At 32.7% G+C, this 23,116-nt stretch overlaps 1 protein-coding gene across 1 annotated transcript; it reads left to right on the top strand.

Moving 5' to 3' along the window:
• Positions 1 to 476: 476 nt before the first annotated feature.
• Positions 477 to 21,071, top strand: LOC143244187 (branched-chain alpha-ketoacid dehydrogenase kinase-like). Its single transcript, XM_076488418.1, has 12 exons — positions 477 to 780; positions 2,135 to 2,477; positions 2,763 to 2,831; positions 5,756 to 5,866; positions 6,757 to 6,804; positions 7,174 to 7,293; positions 8,527 to 8,625; positions 9,312 to 9,385; positions 10,971 to 11,099; positions 13,770 to 13,862; positions 14,144 to 14,299; positions 15,177 to 21,071. The coding sequence occupies exons 2-12, from the start codon at positions 2,247 to 2,249 to the stop codon at positions 15,319 to 15,321; spliced, it is 1,275 nt and encodes a 424-aa protein (XP_076344533.1). The 5' UTR covers positions 477 to 780; positions 2,135 to 2,246; the 3' UTR covers positions 15,322 to 21,071.
• Positions 21,072 to 23,116: the final 2,045 nt, after the last annotated feature.

Raw genomic sequence — 23,116 nt, 5'->3', positions numbered from 1 at the left:
CCATTGGCTAAGTGGTAAGTCTGAAGGCTTACGACGCTTAAAAACCTGGTTTTGCAATTTTTTGTAAGTTTAATGTTGCGTAACAGCACATAAAATAGAGGGTCCTTTGAAAGGTAGCTCCAAGTATGTTAGCCCCTGGTCAGTTTTTAACGAATTCTGTTTGATTAACCTAAGAGTCAAAAGTATTAAATCTGATAATATATTGTTACGTGTTTTTTGTCAGTGTAATAGTAGGCAGTACGTTTATACATGTATTAATACTATATTTCAGTAAAACAGATATATTAATATAACTCGAGTTACTTATACATAAATAAAACAAAAACTGAGAGAACTGCCTTTGTGTACCTCATACTTTTTTATTGTCTTGGTGACCTCAACCCTTTCATTCCACTTGCACGACATGCGTCAAGGGTTCCAATATACACGTCGATCAGCTAATGCTCACGTGAACACCACCGAATCACTGTTTACGCATGCGTATTGTTACACTAACGTTTTCAAATCAAAATGAATAGGTGTAGAAGAGTTAAACGATCGGCTATTGTGGTGGAAGTGGAAAATTCGAGGAATTTTAGTTACAGTAACCTTTAGTATTCAGAACAGATGAAATTTTATCTGCGGTATACTAAAACTGTTGAACAATGTACTAGAAGTAGAGGAAAAGCAAAACTCTAAGTTACAACGTATAATATTCTAAATATCTGTCATGTAAGTTTGACGTTAGGCGATACGCTAAAGCCTAAAGACCATTTACTAACAAAGAGGTCTCGAATGAAGGTAAGACCATTTTTATTCAATTTTACGCAGGTAGCTTTCAGCCTTGCAACTATTATTGTTCCTAATATTAGGGTTAATGGGTCTCTGTTGATACTAATATTAATCTCGACACAAATATTGTTTGAAGTTTTGTTATTCATTTTTCACATCTGACGTTTTCCTCTGTATTTTTCTATTAAGTTAATTAATTAAAATTACATTACACAATGTGTCTAAATATTTAATATTATTTTGTCTAAAAAGTAGGTTTGCACTTAAGCCTTAACTTCAAAGTTGAATTTTCAGTTCAGTCCGATTAGGTCAACTGATACAACAATGAACTTTCAACTTGAAGATGGCCTAAGAGGTCGAAACGTTGTTCCCTGCTTATTAGTAAAAGTGTTAATACCCATACCAGCCTTTTTGATATGCATTTTATTTCGAGTGGGTTTCTCGTCATCAAGAATGAACTTTTACTGTTAGGTCCATACTGTAAAGAAAATGCATTATGTGTTCACTAAGTCTTCTCACTAGAAATGCATTTTGATTACTACTGTGCGTTATAACTTCTACTTTTATTGTGGTTAATATTCACAGAAAGTCGGTGATATCACTTCAGGCCTAGGAATCATTATTAACTTGTTCATTCTGGTGTAGTTTTGATAGTTTTAGCTTAGAGGATGTGACAGACATGAGTAATCAGTGGATCTCTTGTGGTCCCTAAATGTTGCTTTTCCTTCAAATTGGGACTTGTGCTTGTGAAGGTAAGGACAAAGTAATCATAAATTAATACATATTAATAGATATATTTAATATAAACATTTTAACAGCCCTCCATCAAGAGCTAAAATGTAATTTAACACTTTGTTACTTGCTAATTAAAGTGGAAAGTAAACCATATGATAAAACAATATAATGTCTTAATTGTTTTCATATTTGTTCAGTGAGGTAAAGAACAAAGATGCATCTTAATTTGTACATTTTTTTACTATGGTTGGTGGATGATCTCTATATGTATGGTTTGTATCTAGTGTTATATGAAATTATTCTAATGAACGTTGTTTCTGTAAAGTATCTAAGGATAAGGGAGAGTCCTCTAAAATTTATATAGAAGACTTCAAGATTGCTTTTATTAATTGAAGTATATTCAGTACTAAATGATAAATAAGAAGGTACAAGATATGCCTTTTATTGAAATTAATTTCAATTTATCCTTTATTCTAGAAGTAATAATAAATATATGTATTACATGCTTTTTTTTTTATTCATCCAAATAATTCATCTGTCAGATATTAAGTTACTAATGCTCTGAGGTAAATTGCATAATTTTATAATATGTATACTTTTAGAATTCTATAGAAGTTTTTCTTTTCAGATCTTCAATGGAAACAATGACAACACATGCAAGATAAGTTTTCAATAACATTAGGTTCAAGAAACACAAGATTTTTGGGTAAATCAACAAAAGAAAAACCTGAATTTAAAAGATGTCTAGTGCATTGAGAAGAGGACACGCTATCATTGGTCATTTTGGAAGTAACGTTCTACGTAGCATTGACAACCAAAAGTATGGGAAAAACACATCTTGGCTTGTTTTTCCTGCAGCTAGGACAATGTCCTATGTAGGAGATAGTCAGATAAACTTCCAGTTCAAGGAATATCCACGTACTATTAATTCATTCTATAACCAGACAACCATTGATGTAGCTGCTGCTCAGGTATTTATATTCATATTAAAATATTACCATATTAATTGTAGTATCTATTTAACTTTCAACTAATGTTGTTTCCAAACATTAGAAATTGTGAAAATCATTTTTTCGTTATTTTTAGTTGATTTTTCTCAAAGGTTTTCTAAACTGGTTATGAAACTTCTTATAGGAATACTTCTTAACTTTAACCACTTAGCTTTAATTTTACCAAAACATAAAATAACATGTCTTAATATATAATAGTGTTTTCCCTTTAGCTGCATTACAATAGTGAAATTTTCTTTTTCCCAGCCCTCAGTTCGTTTAGATCCGTCTACTCTCTTGTATTCCAGTAAAAGTCCAGATGGAAGTCATTTATTGGTAAGGGTAAATCTACTTTGTACGTTAGATTTTACATACAAAATGTAACTTTTCAGAAGTGTGTTGTTGGTTTTTTTTGGTTTTTTTTTAGTTCTGTGTGTATACATATTGGAGAATATTGTATATTTCCTGCACTACCTTTGAGAAGTTTTTTGCATGGCTAGACACCAAAAGCATTCATCTGTGAAACTACAGGGGAGCTGGGGTTTGTAGGACATGACAAGCTTTAAAATTTCTTACAAGGGACCAGTTACTTTTTATTTAATGGAGGGATATTTTGTAATTATAACACAACTGCTCTCATTATGACTGCTGCATTGAATTTTAGAACAAAAATGATATTATGACCAAATATCTTATGTAATTATTAGCTTGAGTGACAAAACAATTATTTACCCAAATATATGACTGATAAGTGACATATCTGTTAGTCATTAAAAAAAATTAAAACATTGTAAGATGAGAAATACATGTATGCACTGAGAACAAATGAGGATACCTATTGTTGGACCAAAAAAATAAATAGTTTTTAATATTTTTAAACTGTAGAAGAGAATATAATTCCATAAGCAAAGAAACTGCTTTTCTCGTGGTAATATACCACTTACCTAATGAACTGTTTTTATAAAACTTATTTTACATGTACTTTTCTCGTGGTAATATACCACTTACCTAATGAACTGTTTTTATAAAACTTATTTTGCATGTACTTTTCTCGTGGTAATATACCACTTACCTAATGAACTGTTTTTATAAAACTTATTTTACATGTACTTCAGAGAACTGTTTCTAATGCATCTGTAACCTAGTTTTCCTTCTGTGAAGTTAGACTTGAATGATAAAACATTCTGTATGTTCAACGTTTATTAGTTTCAGGTAGCTGTTTTAGGCATTTTGCCAAATGCATGGTCGCAGATCTATTAATATTCTTCCATGTACTGTATGCGTAGCTTTTACATATTGGTATGGGAAAGTACAGAATTTAGGTACATGAATTAGGTTGTGCATTTTACTATTATATATCATTCTATTTTATAAACTAAAATAGGTCATTTAGCTACGTGTATGATGTTACAATTTTCTAAGGGTTCTGTGTTTGTAATAATTTTTGTGTTAGTACTGTATTGTCCATGAAAATGCAGTGAAGTTATGAGTGATCATTTACTTTTTAATATGTATATATTTTATTGAAAATGTGTTTTGAAATAGTTAATAAATCCCATTATATTACTTTTTAAAGGAATCTAAATAAATAACCATTAAAAATAAATATATTGTACCACATATTACATATGTACCGCCTAGTTGGCTGTATTGTTTGTTAGATGCATTGTATGATTTATTGAGGATGAAACCAATAGTGGCATTTATGATAGATCAAACTGATTGTAGCACAAATTTGTGTTATAAAATCAAAATGCAATGTATGAAACTAATAACAAAATTGTTTTATGTAAACACCACTTTAAATGACTTTGCTTAATTTGGAAAATGGAACTTTTTTTATTTATTTAAGTTTTTAAATAAAAGTACATGTGGGAACCTGTTGCATTGTTTGTCTGTAAAAAGAAAAGTTATTTCCATGTTTGTTTAAAACCATTATGGCTGTTAGTTTGTATGTGTTTCTAAGAGTGGAATAGAATTCATTGTTTTTAAATTTTTCCTGAGTCATAACAGATTAGTCAAAAGTATGTTATATAATCATCTGTCATGACTTATCAATAAAAACTAGATAGTCCTCAATAGTTGCAACATCTGGAATCCTTTTGAGCAGGATTAGAATAAATTAATCTCAGACCTTTGGTTTTCCTTTTATTAGCTGTATTTTTGTGCATCTACAGTACTAAGCATGGAGTGCTTGTATACCCAGTTTGATTTTATTACTCATCAGGAACTCTTCTAGCCTACCTGCAAATTGTTTTTGTAGGTAGGATTGGAGTAAATTAACCTATAAGACCTTGTTTGTGATCAAATACATCAATTGAAAGGGTGTTAAGTCTCCTGAGTCCAAAACTGTGATCAAATCTTGGAAGGGTCAAGAGATGGAGCTACAAGCTAAAAGTTTGTACTTGAAAGAAACAAAACCACTTGGAGCTGTTATGTCATAGCTGAAAGTGGGTATAGGAGACATACATTTAAAATGTTTGAGGCATTAAATAATCTTAAATACCATGATGCATAATTATTTATAGATATTTGAGCAAAATTGTAAGTAATGTATCAGTGTTTAGAATGAAGTAATGAATGTACTGTGGTGATGGGAGAGTACTTTAATATTGCAATTTTCTTGAAATAAACAAGCAAATAGGCTTAACTAATTCTTTATTTATGAGAGATTAACACTGAGTGAACTATATTTGTGTGTAGACAAGTGATTTGAAATAAGATTTTGTATATATAGTAAAGTTGTATTAACATAAACTTGAATGCTACATTAAGTTGATATTTAAGCATGTAACGTTTTAAACAGTATCTTGTTGTGGTGCATGCTGGATAAATTTTAATGTCCTGTAGTAGTTTGGGTTGTTTATATGTCCAGTGGGAGGAAAAAATTGAAATGTGGGAAGTTTTTATGTAGCATGAGACTACTTGAGTTTGTGTGTCTCAGTCAGAAGTATTTCTAAAAGGAAACAAATGGCAACAATTGGAAATACATTTTTGTTTTTCTTAAGATGTTTGAGAAATAAAATACCCTATATGTTGTTTTTAAGCATATAAAATATGTATGTTTTTATTTTATAATTGGGAAACACAAACATTAATCTAACTTTTGTTTGATTTAAAAAGTGTTAGTTATGGAACTTAATTTTGAAATTCCACAGAAATCTGTATACTTATGTTGTATAAAAATTATTGAGGATCTGTGGCTTTACCCTTGGCATTTGTTAGTAATGTAAAGTTTCTAATGTTTTTATTTGCTTCAGAGGAGTGCTCAGTTTTTACACAAAGAATTGCCAGTGAGAATTGCTCATCGGATTGCTGGATTTCGCAGCTTGCCTTTCATTGTTGGATGTAATCCAGTCATTGTATCTGTGGTAAGAAAGGATTATTTCCCATCACCCTTATGGTATCTTGATCTCTAAGCCTTAGTTTTCTCTGATTTCATGGCACCATCCCTCTCAGATGTTTTATTAGTTTTATCTTGCCAGTTGATAAAGGTATGCAATGGCAAAACAAATGTGTGTGACTTAAGGTATTTTCTTTTCAATTTTATTACTATTGCAAAATTTATTACATAAACTTCCAAATTAAACTAGTGGCCACCTTTGGGATAATTACAAAAAAGTGGACTGGACTTTTTTTTTCTCAACACACTGGTAAATTTAATTCCCTCTGACCTTCTGTTAAAATAAAACCTCTAACAGATATTTCGAGCAGATGGTATGACAACTGTGTGACCTTTTAAAATACATGTTTGATTTTTGTCCACAATTTATAGTAAAATTAAAATCATCACATAATAAAGTTGGATATAATGTGATTTTTCTTTATCCACATAAACATTGACCTGAAAGCAAGTGTTCTTAAACATATCACAGTAGACTTTAACATTATGTACTAGGCTATTGTGTTGAATGAAATACTGAAATCAATTAAATCTATCATGATGATACATGGATAAAGGGCCATGCTTATCATATGTTTAGATGCCTTCTACAACAAACTTGCTGGTTCAGTCAACTTAGCATGGAAGCCAGTAAAACCAATGCACTCTTGAAAATATTCAAGTAATTAATTTATCAAAGTTCTAATGGGGGATGAATTTTGGTAGTACTAGTACTTGCAGGACTTGCTAGCATTATGTAGATTTCTGTACTTTTGTGTTGGAGTATGGTTATAGTGTATTTAAGTATTGTAATTGTTAGTTATTTGTATAATACATTTGACCTCTTCTATAAGTTTGTCTTTTGTTGTTCACTTTTAGCATGAGCTCTACATCCGGGCCTTCTTCATCTTGTCAGAATTTCGAGCAGTAAGTTTTCTACAATAAGTTTCTTAGGAACTACATATACTAAAACAGTTAATCTGCATATAACATGTATTTTTGTTTTTCTTGTAAAATTATATTTCAGATATTTTAATATGTAACTATTCAAGTTTAGCACTTCCATTTTTTTCTTTAATACTGTGTGTATGAAGAATCTTGTAACTTTATTTTAAAATGTCTTCATAAAAACTCCAACTCAGTTGTTGCATCTCCTCAAACAAATGATTTTTGCCCATTGTTTGTATTGTAGTGTTAAACATTCCCTAGTTCTTACTTGTCCATTTGATTTTAAACATGTAATTTTTGTGTGTAAATTGCATCTGTATATGTTTTTAGAATATTTTTTTTTATTAGATCACTGACTTGGAAATGGAAAAACAGTACAGCAAACTGCTTAAAAATCTGTTGGATGATCATCGGGATGTGGTCACAAAGCTGGCATCTGGATTCCAAGAGTGTAGAAAGCACATTAAGGTTGTTGTTGTTTTATCAATATTTAACCATCTTCCATAAAGTTGTAATGACAACTGTTTCACTTCTAATTTGTATGGTCATTTTAAATTAGTATAAATACTGATTGACAAAAGAAAAATAACAGTTTATAAAACAAATCTAAGCAGAATTTTTATTAGCTTAACAGATTGTCCTCGGAATAAATGTTTTTCTTGTAAGTATTAAAAATATTTTCAAGTGTGTGTGTGTGTGTCTAAATGAAATGGTTTAATTGTTCTTGCAACCCCCATGTAAAGACTGGTTAAAGTGCTACCTGTTGAGAAATACTGATGTTATGACAACACAAAGTGTAAATGAAAGCTCAGAACATAGCTTAGGTGTACAGTAACAATTATATTTGTGAAGAGAGTTTTCATTGTGAGGGTGGTAAAAGTGAATCATCAAAACATTCAGAATCTAAATGTAATGAGAAAAGAACAGATTTGATCCATGGTGAGATCTAACAATTGGTTCACCAGAAACATATAATGATAATTGTAGGTGTCAACTGACAGGAATTGTGGTCTAATTTGATTTATGATAACTTGTATAAATGGAATGCAAAGTAATTATTTAATAACCATATTTTGGAAGATATTGTACATGGACATGCCAGTTTAATAATATTGGTAATGTATTTGTGTGTGATTTATATGGAAATAAATCCAGTGAATATAGAATTTCTTTATAAAGGAAACTAAAACATCAGTACACATCCCAATACATCTACCACTAGGGGTAACAGCTACTTTTCCTGATTCTTTTGGATAGATGTAGAATCATGCAGCCATACAATGCTTCCAAATTTTAACACATTTTGTCCACAAATTCCTAACTTATGTTTAGATTTAAACACTTATTAATAGTACAATAGTTAGCTATTGTTTTGAACTAGAAAATGTTTTCTAGAATTACATTACAACCAGCTTCAAGTCTGTAAACAATTCATGATAAAAATTAATAACTAATAATTGTGACTGTTTCAAACACTTGGGACAATGGATTTTGCTACTTGTGTCCCTGAGTTGACTTTATCCTTTCTCTGTAAGTGTAGGTGGTCTGTCTGAAAACATGTGACTGTTGCCTGTGTTTAATAACGTATCATGATAAACTTCTGAAATTAGATTCTTATGAACTAAATCTCATTAATTAAATCACCTTAGAGATAGGAGTTGATTTCACTGATCCACAGGTTCCTTTTTTTTTATGTTGCAGGAGGAAGAATTAGTTCGGAAGTTTCTTGATAAAACTTTGACATCACGACTGGGAATCAGAATGCTAGCAGAACATCATCTAGCCCTACATAATGAACAGGTATAATTTGTTACTTAACCAAGTGTGGGCTATACATGTATGGTTTATGTTACTCTAAAGTATATTGGGTTAATAACTAAATCTTATATAAATGAACTACTTGGGAGAGGGAGAGTTAATTATGTGTTGTAATATTTTTCTGGTTTTTGGCAGTTGTGCATGCATTAAATAACATGACATTAAACTAGAGTAATGTTTTTTATAAAGTGTAATGTTGGTTTTGGTATGTAATCTTGTAGTCTGTTGGTGATACATAACATGCATAATGAAAGAGTTGTTAGTGTGATAACTGGTTATTGAGTCAATTATTGAGCCTGTTAAATGTTAACCAACAAGGTTTCAAAGTTAATGTAAATATGTGTAACATTATGGTAACTCAACATTTTATTGTTTTTCTCCTGTAAAAGTTGATGATAAAAGTACCACATTCACATTGTTTTACCCATGCAGGTGTGACAGTTCATGCTGATCACTCACTACATGACTTGTTATGCTGCTCATGTAAATTATTACATTTTACAATTCACATTGGATTATATATCAAAGTATTGAAGTAAATTTATCGACTGTCTTCACTGGCAGATTTTTAAAATGTTGAGAATCTTTGAAAGCCTAGAATTTTATGTCTTTTAATTTAAGTCTTCATTTTAAAACTATTAAATGAGTTGTTTTTGTCCTTTCACTAGCCTAACCATGTTGGTGTTATCAATGTTGCCATGAAACCCAAAGATATTGTAGACCGCTGGGCTGATTTCACAAGGTAAGTATGTTAGGTTTTTCAAAACAGAAAGGATCAGTGTTTAGGTAACCTTGATTGTCTGTCCCACAAGATTAATTGGTGTCGTCCATCCACAAAGTCTCACTAACAAACAGACCCTCCTGCTTCTTTCTCACAGGTTGTAAGCTTCTGTCTCTAGAGGATGAAGTATTTTGCAAAGCAGTGGTCCAATTTCATAAAGGAGGTGACTGACGTAGTGGACTATAGAGTACCAGTTGTTCAACCTAGGTGACATTTTCTAATCTACCATGAAGTGTTCTACACCACCTGGTACCTGAAGCTTAACTGTTAAACATATTCCTGTTTCTTTCCCTCATTTTCTTTTTTTCACTCTAGTTTATTTTTCAGGACTCAGAAGAAATAAAATAATAAATGTATTTGTCATTTTCTGAGGGAAAGAGAAAATTGGTAATATACTATCAGAGCAATGCAACAAAAATTGTATTTCAGTTTGGCACTGTATATTGCCTGCTTTCATGTGAATGAAGGTTTAAGAAAGGGGTGTGTGGGCACGGGCTGATATATGTATACCTTAAATCAGATGGACAGATAACAGTATGTAGATTTTCTGAGAAAGCTACTTTATTAATTCATGTCAAATGTTAAATTCACCAAAATGTAAGTTATATGGAAGTGTTTCATCCATTTTGAATAATTCTAAGTGAATGTGTAATGAAATATAACTCTGAAGGCTTCACTTTAATACTGTTTAATATTTTAGGTTTCATCCAAACTGTGTAGGTTTTGACTGACTTAAAAAAGATGCATTGAAAACTTGATAAGACAAGTTATGTAAATCCAAGATCAATTAATTGTCAGTTACTGGAGAAAATTGCATTGCAAGTAATGTTTGCTCAGTGTTGACTTAAAGTGAATAAAAAATATTTTAACCCTGTAGTTGTGATGGTGTTTTTAAGGTCCATGTAATGTAAAATTCAAACCAAATCTGGTTTTGTATTTCTTTAATTAAAATATTGGTGAGTACAAGTACTCTTCTTGTTTGTCTTTGTCTGTTGACAGTCAGTTATACATTTTGTAATGTGGTTTAGGTTTCTAATCTATAATTTATGCTATTTTTTCGTTCTTATCACTTATCTTGTCAAGTATTTTCAACCTGGTTTAAAAGGAAATGTGTTTATTCACTGCAAGATTGTTAGAAATAGTTTCCTAAGTTAATTTACAAAAATTGTCTGTTTTTGTAAAAGTTCATAATTTGATTTTGTTGTTTGTCTTGTGTTTCACATGCTACAAAAGAAACAAAGTATAGAAGTTAACATCTAATTTCACATCACACAGCTCTTTTAGTTCTCCAAGCTTTGACAAAACATTGGATGAAATGGGTTTCACTATCATGTAGAACGAAGACCTATTTAGTTTTTCAAAATTTACTGCCAAAGAAAGTTAGGAAAAGGAGTTCAATTTTATTTATATCAATAAAATTCTTTGGTAAGAAAAAAAAATGTTTTTCCATGATTAAAGAAATTGTATTCAAAATGGTGACTTCTAATACCCAGCTGTATATATATCCTGTATTTTTAATTGTTTAGCTTGCCTCATTTGTTTCTAGACAAATTGCTGACCATAAATATGGGAAAGCTCCAGTAATAAAATGTAATGGACACATCACTGCCAGTTTTCCATACATTCAGATTCCGATAGACTATATGATTCCAGAACTTCTGAAGAATGCAGTAAGGTAAGCAAAGAAACAACTCTTTAAACAAACAACTCAGTGTTCCTTTTCTTCTTTCTTATATTTTAGAGGGAAAAAAGAAGGAATCTAAATTATTCACAGCTAAGCTAGCTATTTAAATTTATTTAATTGTTTAAAAAATTATATTCATCTTGTAGGTGCTGCAGTCTTTCTCTATTCTGGTCAGTAACTCAAAATTTGTGATAGTAACAGTCCCAATAGTTTTGTCAGAAATACTGAACATTAAGCCATCTGGTTTAGAGATGTTAACCTTGGATCAGCATTGTCTTAATAATGGGAGACTTGGTCATTATAGTGCTTTATTTTTAGTAAGTGATCTTTGAGGAGGAATGGAATAGGAGAGACTGGACATGAAGTGAAACATGGTGAAATCTGTCACATGTAATACATAGCCTCTGTGCTTGCTACATTGACTCAAGGCGTTCTCAAGTCATACCTGTGGACAAGTAATATCTAGGCGATGCTGTGACCTAATGATATCATGAAAGGACTGTGTAATCAACAATCTTGCAATATCATTTTACTCCCAAATACAACTCTTATAATAAAGAACTATTTTAAAAATGGACGTGAAGTTTTGATTGCACTGATGACTAAAATGTCATACACTTTTACAAGTACCTGTTGTTACTATAAACCTAGAATTTGTAATGCAGTAATGGTTATAATCAGTAAAATGAATCTATTGTTAAGGAATGTTATCCACTAGAAAATAAAGGGTGTAAAGCAAAGACAACTCAGCACCATGTGTTACATGAAATATGTGCAGAATAAATATTACAAGAAAATAAAAATGTTTGGTATGTTTATATGGCACTGTTACCTCTTGTATTATTCAAAAAAGTAGAGAAGACTGGTGCAACATAAATGCATTTCATTTGCTAGTTGCAAGTCAGTTTTGTGTATCCACATGTAATTGTTATTTAACTTTTTCTTTGTTTAACTGAATAACTATATTACATAACTACTAACCTTTTGTTTTGTATTGTGAATTAATAAGTTTATGGTAACAGTAGCTCAGTGAAGATGAAGTATGACAATAAAATTATGATGGAAATCGAAGTGAAAGCTTTGTCTGAATTAAATATAGTAGCTTTTGTGCACTGACCCGTTTTTATAAATCAGAATGACTTGAAATTTAGAGGGTCAAATGAGTGTTTCTTAACCATATTAATTGACAAGGAATTCTAAGGACTTGGATAGGATATTCATACGTAAATTGTGTTGGTTTTTCATTTTGATTGCACTTCAGTGGTGCACAACAGTTTATGGAGACAGTAATCCTATCTCCAGTATTGGGAAAGGTTGAGAGACGTGAGCGTTTTGTTCTGTTTTGTATAGCCAAAATCTTAAGGCCACTCAACGTAAACAAAAAATATGCATTTTGCATTGTTAAACTCGACCACCTATTTGAGTAGAGCTTCAAAAGATGAAAATAAGAAAAAGGAAAATGAAAATAAACTTTCAGCATTTCATAGGGAAATTGTGAACACTATGAAATTAGCCTAAATACTAGCTGGTCAAAAGTTTAAGACCATACTGAAATGAAGTGTTAATTGGTAAGCACGTAACAAAACTTAGTCATTTGTGTTCAAGCATTAGCATTGTCAACATCTTCCACTGACATCTCCTGTGTTGTATTGGGTAAAAAGATGGCAAAGGCTAAAACGTTTGAACGTGGCAGAATTGTCGAGCTGCAAAAGCAAGGTTTCTCTCAAACGTGCCATCACTGGTGAGATTGGGCCTAGTAAAACTGCTGTTGTAAATTTCTTAAGACCCTAAGGGATACAGAATGAGAATTTCAAATGGTCAGCCCAAGAAAATTTAGCCGGCATTGAGCAGGAGGATTCACAGATTTGGAGCTTTAGGTTATACAGGGGTGTCAAACAGCAGCTGGCTACATTGGCATGGTGGAGAGAGCATCGTTATTGACTGAAGGCCCTTGCTCGTGTGGAAATGACTGGATCTTTCAGCAGGGCAACGCTGCAATCCACAATGCCAGCAGGACAAAGGACTTTTTCATGGCAAATAACATGATTCTTTTGGACCATCCAGCGTGTTTGCCCAAACTTAACCCCATTGAAAATGTTTGGGGGTGGATGGCAAGGGAAGTCTATAGAAATAGACATCAGTTCCAAACAGTGCATGATGTTTTTGAAGCCATCTTCACCACTTGGAATAACATTCCAGCCAGCCTACTGCAAATGTTTATATTGACCATGCCAAAGCGAATGTTTGTTATTCCCAATGACGTCCATCAAACTCGCTACTGAGACCTCTTGTTGGGCATTTCCTACCCTGTTTAGGACTTCCTTTTGGTATGGTCTTAAACTTTTGACCAACTAGTATTTAGGTTAATTTCATAGTGTTCACATTTTCCGTATTAAATGCTAAAAAAAGTTATTTTTATTTTCCCTTTTCTTACTTTAATCTTTCGAAGCTCTACTCAAATAAGTGGTTGAGTCTGACAATGCAAAATGCATATTTTTTTCTTAATGTTCATTGGTCTTAAGATTTTGGCCAACAGTGTATAACATTTAACTGGGATGTCTTGCTTTTCATATTCATCAGTGATGTGTGATAGGTGGTTAACTTGAATGTATACATATATGAACTTTGATCCTGTTTATTAAATGTTTTCTTTACTTAAAGGGCTACCATTGAAAACAACCCAGACAAACCAGAATCCAGTCTTCCTCCTGTGATAGTGACCATTGCCAATAACGATGCAGATTTTGTTTTAAGGTAATGTTTTGCCAGTGTTGCTATTATGTTTTGAATGTTATGAATTATCACTCCTATCTTCTAGTAACTTTGTGTGACTGAATCCTTGTACCATCATCACAGTATGTTGTGATGGTTGGGCAATATCTCTTACATTGTTTATTTTACTATAAAGATTTTTTCATTTTCATTTTTGCTAGTATAAATACATTGGAAGTTTCTAAAGATGAGATTTTCAGAGTTAACTCAGTTTTGCTTTTTTGAAAATTTTTCTAATTATAATTTTTTTTTTTTTAATCCAGAGTCTCAGACCGTGGGGGAGGAATTCCCCACCACATGGTTGACCACGTTACTCAGTACCATTTTACTACTGCCAGCACCTTGCAGGAGAAAGACATGGGATTGTTTAGCACCCTGATTTCAGAGTCTAACCATGGTCCATCTGGACCAATGTATGGGTGTGTAAACAAAAACATTTGTTACTGGTCATTTCAAATCTAGTACAAGTCATTCAAGCATTTTTGATGACTTGCACTAAGTTTTGTTTGGTGATTCTAATTATGGATTAAAGTATAAATTTTACCAAAGCAAACTAAAGTTGATGGAACTTATGAACATTAACTGTTTATCTATTTCTTTCTTCTTTAGGTTTGGTTGGGACTACAATATATTAAATATTATAAACCTAAAATTTTCTGATTTTTTTCTTCTATGAGGGGGGGGGGTATTTTTCTCCCTACTGCAGCCCTTATGGCGGCAGGAAGTGTGCCTCGTTTTTAGTAACATTGGCTGTGCACTTAAATTGTGACTGTTCACTCAGGAAAACAAGTGTGGTAAACACACTGTTTGTTCTGCTTGTTACTAGCCTTCCTTACACCAGTGTTTTTCCAAATGTATAGTTACCCACAAAATATTGGGAAATAATAAATATGTATCCAAGTCCTTCGTGTGATTTACCAGTTGTCACCAATTTGTGTCAGTTTTGAGGGAATTTCATGGACAGTTTAAAGAATTGGATTAAGTCTCATATAATCATATTCTTTCAATTTGTCCAGAACACCTGACAGTTGGTTTATAAAGTGAAAGAAAATTATCTGTTTTTTTCTTTCTATGAACATGTATGAAAGACTGTTGAAATTAATATCAGTTTCAAGCATGTTGTGAAGGAATACTGCAACATTTGTTGTATTAGGTGGATTATGAGAGACAGAATGATGTATGGTAGAGCTATGAGTGAAACTATAATTTTTTTTTTTCTTGTTTCACATATTGTGTTTTAATTGGGACATAATTTCAAAATATAATGAATATTCAACAAGCTATCTTTCTTTTCAGGTTTGGTTTTGGGTTGCCAACAACCCGAGCTTATGCAGAATATTTAGGTGGAAGTCTGACAATCCAAACAATGCAAGGAATTGGTACAGATGTGTATCTCAAGTTGAGACACATGGATGGAAAACAAGGAAGTTTCAGGATTTGAAAGAATAATCTCTTAAATCATAAGAAACAACCTAGAGACCAGAGCCTACAGAAGTTTTCAGGAAGTTTTGTTTTCTGCACAGTGTTCTTGATGTACATATAAATTCCTGTGAGTTCAGTCATAAATTCTTTATTTATATCTACTTCTTGCTGGAGATGTTTGTTTACTTAACTTATTGGCTATTAACTTGCACCTTTTATACATCCTTGTGTATTAGCTGGGAGGAATGAAATTTTGTATTTCTGAATCTTGAACACTTCTCATTTTAATTTTTTTAATTGTGATAGAATTGTTTTGATAAATCTTGAAACAAGTCCAGAATGTATTTGTTTAGATTGTGATAAAACAGGTGTGTTGTCCAATATTTTGGGTGCCTAATCCTAGGGGTTTAAATATAATGAGCTATTAAGTTTTAACACACCAGTTGTTATGACACCTAACTGAAAATAGTTAAGTGTTTCAATCCTTATTGGTTGTTTTATTAATTATTAATTAATGAAAATAAATATAATTAGTACCTACCTCATAAGACATAATTTTTCTTTGAAAAGAAACACCAGAATTGGAAATTTAGAATATGGAGGGTCAGTAGAGAACAAATGTTGTATTTCTAAATCTTGAACACTTCTTGATTTGTTTGTTTGAAATACTGGAAAAGAAATTACTTTGTGAAAACATTTTGTGTACATATGCTAACTTATTAAGTTTTTTCATACATCTGTCTAAAATGTCTATTTCAGTTACTCATTTTCCATCCAAATTTGGTGAAAGGTTAAAGTTATGGTTTTTTATTTTTTAATATTTTTTAAGTTAAACATCTGGAAGATAAGGTAATATTTCACACTTTTTGTGTGTGTTTAGTTATTTGGTTTTTAATATTTCATTTCTAAAACTTGTTTTAGTTTAATTTGACCATGATATTAATAGTTTGAACAGTTTATTTCTTGTTACCCAATAGTGGCTTAGCAGTAACTAATGGCTTACAATAGTGAAATTCATAGTTTGATACCTGTAGTGGGTGAAGCATTAATTAATAGCCTATTGTGTAGCTTCATATATTTTGACTTTGAAACAAAATCACACTAAACACTATTTACAACAACTAAAGATTTGTGTTAATTATAACATGGGTTACTTAAACTAATCATTCAGTTGTGTATCTACCAACATGAAGGCGTCAGCCTTATTTTCAACTAAAAGATAAGAAATTCCTTTTAAAACTAATCATCTTCTGTTGTCGCACATTTCTTATGTGAATTTTCTGTTTTCTTTGTACATTAAGACTACTTTTCTTCTTGACCCATGAAGTTAATGGTGGGTGATATAGCCTTTTATACAATCAGTCAGTTTTAATGTTTTAATTAACTTGAAAGATGTATCTTAAGAGAAAGTAGCTTAAAGCATCCTGAACTGAGTTTTTAAATTATATGAATATCACTTGGATGGAGAAGGAAATGTTTAAAAACCAAAACTAATCACAGAAAACATTATCAAGCATGCTTTGTTTGAGTTGGTTTAAACATTTCCTGTTCTTACAACACATCTTCAGGTATTTTAAACTTAAATAAATCTTTGACATGTACAATTATTAAACAGTTAAACCAACTGTATAATTTTAAATAACATGTGTGAACTATCATGAAATAAGACTCAAAATCCCATAGAAAACTTGGCTTTATTTTGATTATTGAGACATTGGATCTAAATGCAGGTGTTCTTTGACTAATCTTATTGCAGCTCCAATAATAAGTTTTAGTAACTGTTTGAAACTGACTGTTAAAGTAATGTTGACCAACTATCAGTGAGGTTTTTTACATAAAGTTCAAGAACTATTTCTTTTATTTAAAACTGTGGCATGAGATGTATATAGATTGGTATCAATGTGAGATTTAAATTATTAAATGATGGTGTTACTGCTGTTACCAGGAATTAACTAAAATAGGTTTTCTGGGTTCCAATGCAATTTTAAAGATACCATTGTTGCTAACAGTATTTTTGCAATGCTTGTGGTTTTTTAATTTTTTATTATATTGACAAAGGTTTACATATTACCATGTTTTGGTTCTTGGAGGTGACATGTCTCTTATTGCATTAAATTAAATTCAGGGTTCGATTCCTCACTGTGGACACAGCAGATAGCCTATTGTGACTTTGCTTTAAAGAAAACTACCAGATTCATATATTTGGTATAGTGGTTATGATAAAACAAAGATACGTTTCATTTAGTCATGTATGTCTACAAGCTATGTTATACGTCGCATTCTAGTACTAGTTAAAAATTGTTCATACAGAGTAGAGGTCCTGTTTTGTTGCATTAGTTTCTACTTTGTATTCCCGGATGAAAGAACTGATTGCCAACTGATTTTTTTTCTCCACTTTAAACAAGAACCGGTTTTGGTCGTTGTGTGCAGCCTGTGAGGGTTGGGTTCAAGGACCTCTTCCTGCACAGCTACTGATGAATGGGTTTTTGTTAAATGATACACAAGGGTATATTTTTTGTTGCTCTTGTCACAAGTTTGGTTTGAATTTCACGCAAAACTACACGAGGGCTATCTGTACTAGCCGTTTCTAATTTAGCAGTGATAACACAGAGAAGACAGCTAGTAAACCACCACCCAGAGCCATTACGGGCCCCAGCACAGCAAGCATAAAGCCCACTCCCCTTACATACACACACACCAAGTGGCAAGGCATTTATGTATAGCCAATAAAGCTTTTATAATATATATAGGCTGAACCTATACAAAACAAAAATCTGAAAATTCACATTTTATTTTTTTTTAAATATAAAAACAAAATCTAATCAAGTTTAGAGCAATGGACCTTTGCGTGCTTTAGTCTTAGCAACATGTCTAATTGTTTCAAAGTCCACTCTCCTCACCAGATGAGCCTCCACAGCTAGTGTTCCAAAACTTACATCTATTCTGGCACGAAGTAGAACGCATGACGTTTTTCACTCTAGAAAGTGTGCTGAAGGAACGCTCGGCTTGCGCAACTATGAAGGGCAAGGTACAAAAGAGTTTCAGTAGGTCCAAGATGTTTGGAAACAATGCCTCCAGTTTGAAGGTGAGAAGCTTATTCGGCAACTTAAGAAGTAGCAGGTCATTTTGACCAAGATTCGCTGGGGGAATCACTCTCAGATGTTCCAACTCCTGTACTAGGTCTGCTGATACATCGACTTGATATTTCATAAACAGTGTTTTGTGCAAGGTTATGAACGACTTCGGATTTCAGATGTGGATACTTATACAAGACACCAAATATTGACTCCCGTTTCATTGCTGCGTCATATTCCCAAGGATACAATCAAGAAAAACATAGACTTCATGTTTGAATCTGTCTTCTGGATCACAGTCAGTAGTATCTTTTTGTCTCACCTGCATACAACTTCCTCTCTCCCGTTGTTTTTCTGTAAACAATAGCGAATTTTCGATGCCATTAGCTTTTGGCAACTAGCTTGGACTCGTCCAAAATGGCGTTCTAGTTATCCCTCAAGCTCTTCAGATCTTGGATGAAACTCTTGATATTCTCAACCTCTGTCTAGTGTTGTGTCTCTTACTTGTAGAACTTTATTCCTCTAGTCAATTTCCGTCAGTATTTTCAGCAAAAAGAGGCTATAATAACACATTCAAACGATCCCAGACAGGTAGGTATACCATTTAGGTTTCCTCGCGTTTCTGGAATTAGGTTCATTTCGAGTACGCTTTAAACAGCTGTCTTCAGTCCCCCTGTGTGAGCCGCAAAATGCTGGACGCTATTAACCCGTGCAGACCAACATGTCTGCAACATACTGTGTAGAGAGCAACCAATGTTCTGTTTCAAAATTTCCCACCACTGTGGATTGGAACTGAAAATGTTATACAGTTTGTCAATGATTCCGAATAATGTTATTACCTTTTGGGCAGCTTCCTGCCGCATGAACGCCACACAAATTCAAGCTATGATAGCACAGGGAGAATAAGTGGGACACCGTTTTAAAATGTGAACTTGTGCACCTTTATACTGACCACTCATTACTTCCATTGTCGTGACCTTGTCCACGACAATCTGTTATTGGAGTTTGATGCTTCTTCAGAGTTTCAAGGATAAGTCTTGCGATTTCTTCACCAGTTTTGTTGATACGTAAAAGCTTGCTACCATCACAAAATAGTGTTGTTTATATCACTGTTACCAAAGAATCCGAGACTGTCCAGTCGAATCTGTCCCTGGGTTGCACGCTTTTCTTTTCTCTTCTGCACTCCCGACTTTGTGTTGATAAGCCATGATTTCTCGACGAATTATTTCATGAAGCACTACCGTTTCACTGCACGCTAGCCTACAATCAGTTGGTGTTATTTCAAGACCGTGACGTAAAAACGAATGAAAAAAATATTGTTATTCAAACAGATAGTTGAAACGTAGCTGACATACTAACTGTAACATTATAGGTTATTTGTAGCAACTGCTGGCTGCTTTAGTACGTGTGTACCCGTAGTAGCCCTAGAGATCTTGTAGTGGGGAGATGCACAAGTGTCTGAATAACGTCAGAAATGTTTCACAATCATCATACTGGGGGACCTTTCTTGGGTGATATGAAATGGACGTCACTATTCAGTACAATATTATAAGACCTATGCATGTGTTTCGTGTTAATTGCGGACAGCATTTAATTAATATGCGAAATCTTTACAAAAAACATGCGGACTAAGAGCAGTATCCTTACAATTACCACAACATAGTCATAGACGTGTGACTGAGGTGTCTGCAGCTAACGTTGTAAGACTATATATTTTTTTTATATTTTATAACCTAATAACTTTATAAGTAATCATAGAAGCTATTTCTTGTTATTGGATTTATTCACAAATTTCAGGGCCTACATGTGTGCATTTAGGGTGGGCCTTTCGTGTTTCGTGCTACACAAGTCTGTAAAGACTGTACAGTGTGAAAGACGAAATTGCGACGCCATTTCACTCCACCCAGAAGAGTGTGCAACTGTATGACCTATTTACATTTTGGACGTCAATTTGCGCATCTCCCCACTACAAGATTTCTGGTAGCCTTACATGCTAGTTCTACAAAGTCGATTGATGTAACCAGATGACAAATTTATTATGATCCTAATGTCATTCCCACAGTGAAAAGTGAGAACAGTTGAATCCGGCCCTAGTTAGTGTGCATTGACAGCATTGTACATGTATATAGCTGCGAATGAATAAACATCATAATGTTTAGTGATTTATTTTTACGAATTTTTTTGCTCTTCTTCTGGACCCCGGAGCACTATCCCCCCCTCTCGTCGAGCCTGACACCACCCAACATTCGGTGGGATTCCCTTTAACACTATAATGCGCCATGATTGAAAGGGGCAAGGATGTTCAGTGACATGGATTCGAAGCCCTGTCGTAACATTTTTAATTCTAGTTCTGTATTAACCATGCCACGTAGGAGGAAAGTATATTTAAGCCATACAGTAGGTGTCTCTTGCATGGTAACTGTTGTTAAACACAGAAACCTGAGTAAAAGAAGCTATTTAGTTTAATTCAACAGGAGAACATGGCCCAGGGTTAATTATTTTACTTAGATATGAACGTTCTAACTTTACATGAAGGATACAGTCTTGTGAATTTTGTAGCAGGACTTGTGTTGAAAGAACATAAATTATGCAAGTCTTGTTTATAAATATATATTGACAAATGGTTGTGGAATTTTAATGTAACAAATCTGAGAAAACTTTGATGTCAAGTTTCAATAAAAATCTGACAAAGTTGTGTGTTGTGATATTCATTATTTAGGAGACCTAAGAAGACCTATGGTGATGATGAATTAATTTTTTTTACACTTTAATTAAATATTTTTACAACTCTTTAAATCTTTAATATATTACTGGGTAAATAAAGAATAAGATGTCTGTAGTTAAAAATTAAATATGTGCTGCAAATTCTAGACGTTAAAAACCATGCGTGGCTTTAACGTTCATTATTCTGTAGAGGTTATCCTTATGGTTGCAGTGGTTAGTGATTTCCAAAACACTCTTGAAATAAGTCATCTGGAACATTACCAATAATTTCTTAGTTTTGAGAATTTCCATTTAAGTTAAAATCAAACTCTAATTCACTCGCTCTTGATATATCTAAAACTTTTATTTTAAGTAATGAAAGTGAGTTTAGAAACAGACCATCCTGAACAAGTGGTCTAAATTTTGGGTACCTTCCAAGATCGTTGAAACGAATAACTCGTTGACAAGAAATTGTAGTTTAGACGTGAATAGGGTTTTATTTAAAAACTAGACACGTACGCTTTCGACGATATTAAATTAAAATCTTTCAGTGCTTTAACTGTTGCCACATTAATACTTCAGTATTTCAATGCCTACTGAAAAAGTTGTTTATGAAATTGTAAATTTATTATCTAGAATGGAGGTTTTCGAGGCGACGGTTAAGCATAGAGGTACAGCTAAAACAAATGTTGATGGCGCCATTGTGGGGGTTACATAATATTATGTATCTATTGATTTCAGTAAATCTCTTGGTAATCCATTTTTCTTGTCGATAAAAATGGATTGAATATTGTAATAATTTTTGGAGGCTAGTGGGTGATAAGTCTCATAACTTAATACTAGAAAGTACATTAAAGGTGTTTGGATACCTGTGATGGGCACATTACAGATAGCCCATTGTGAAGCTGTGGACTTTATAAACAAACAAAAAATAATGTCTAGGCTTAACCTACCATTGGGTAGTTTGTATTTGCTTGGTTTTAGACTTTCTAATTATGAATGTTTCAGGTAAGATTTGCTCGTTGTTACTTTCAATACTTTAAACAATGATTTAGTTTTCAAAATTATTCTGTTGAAGTTATTCTATGGTGAATATATACAAAGGTTGACTTTTGTCTCCTAGGTTAGGGGTGGGCAACGTATTTTTCATAGTGGCCACAACTGTGACTAATGAAAACAACGTTGGCCATACTATTCCAAAGAATTTGAAAGATGTGAGCTTAATCGAAATAATTGCATTTCAACTAACTTTCAATGTGAAAATTGGGTGTTTTTTATCAACATGTTTTGTGAACTTTGTCTTAATATCTATGCTCAATGAGCATCTTAGCTCTGCCTCTAAATTTATGTCAGGAAGCCGAGATCTGTACCTACACTTGAAAAAAATCTAGCATAGAAAATGTTGACTCTCGCGCCAATGTGGCTCCAAACATGGAAAATAATTTTGAAAGTCCTATCTTTAAATTTCGAAGACTCATTTTGTCAGAATAGTAAGTCACAACTCTCTAATAAAACATTTTTGTTTGCCTTTTATGTGTTTTGCAGGGTAAGCATCTCGTTTTCAAATCCACACTTATCCAAAGACAAAGATGTAATTTCCTAAGTCAAATTTAAATGGATCATGCAAAAATTCAAATATCAACTTTAAATTTTCAAATTCGGAAAAACGTGATTCAAATTTTTGATATATTTTAATCCAGTTTACATAGCGATAATGTTTAGCATCAGAGAAATCATAGTTCTTATTATTTTCTAGAAAACTTTGCAAAATATGTCAAATCATTCTTTTGTAAGTGTTGCAGAAGGAGGTTTAGCTTCAATTGAAGTTCATGAATAGACTGTGATTACTCTCGTATTATTTTACCTCTTTCCTGAAGCTCCGTATTCAAGTTGCCATCATGTTGCACGGAAAGTGCAAATCACACTGCTATGACAAAGTTTCGATTTCAGGGAAGTTTTCAATATAACATTTTTCAACAACATACTCTTTTATTTGAGGAAATGATTATGTAAATCGTTCCAAGACTCTTCCTCAAC

The sequence above is a fragment of the Tachypleus tridentatus genome, chromosome 2 (genome assembly GCF_004210375.1).
Source record: "Tachypleus tridentatus isolate NWPU-2018 chromosome 2, ASM421037v1, whole genome shotgun sequence".
In the NCBI taxonomy this organism is placed as follows: Eukaryota; Metazoa; Arthropoda; class Merostomata; order Xiphosura; family Limulidae; genus Tachypleus; species Tachypleus tridentatus.
This window is presented reverse-complemented; position numbering and strand designations above follow the sequence as displayed.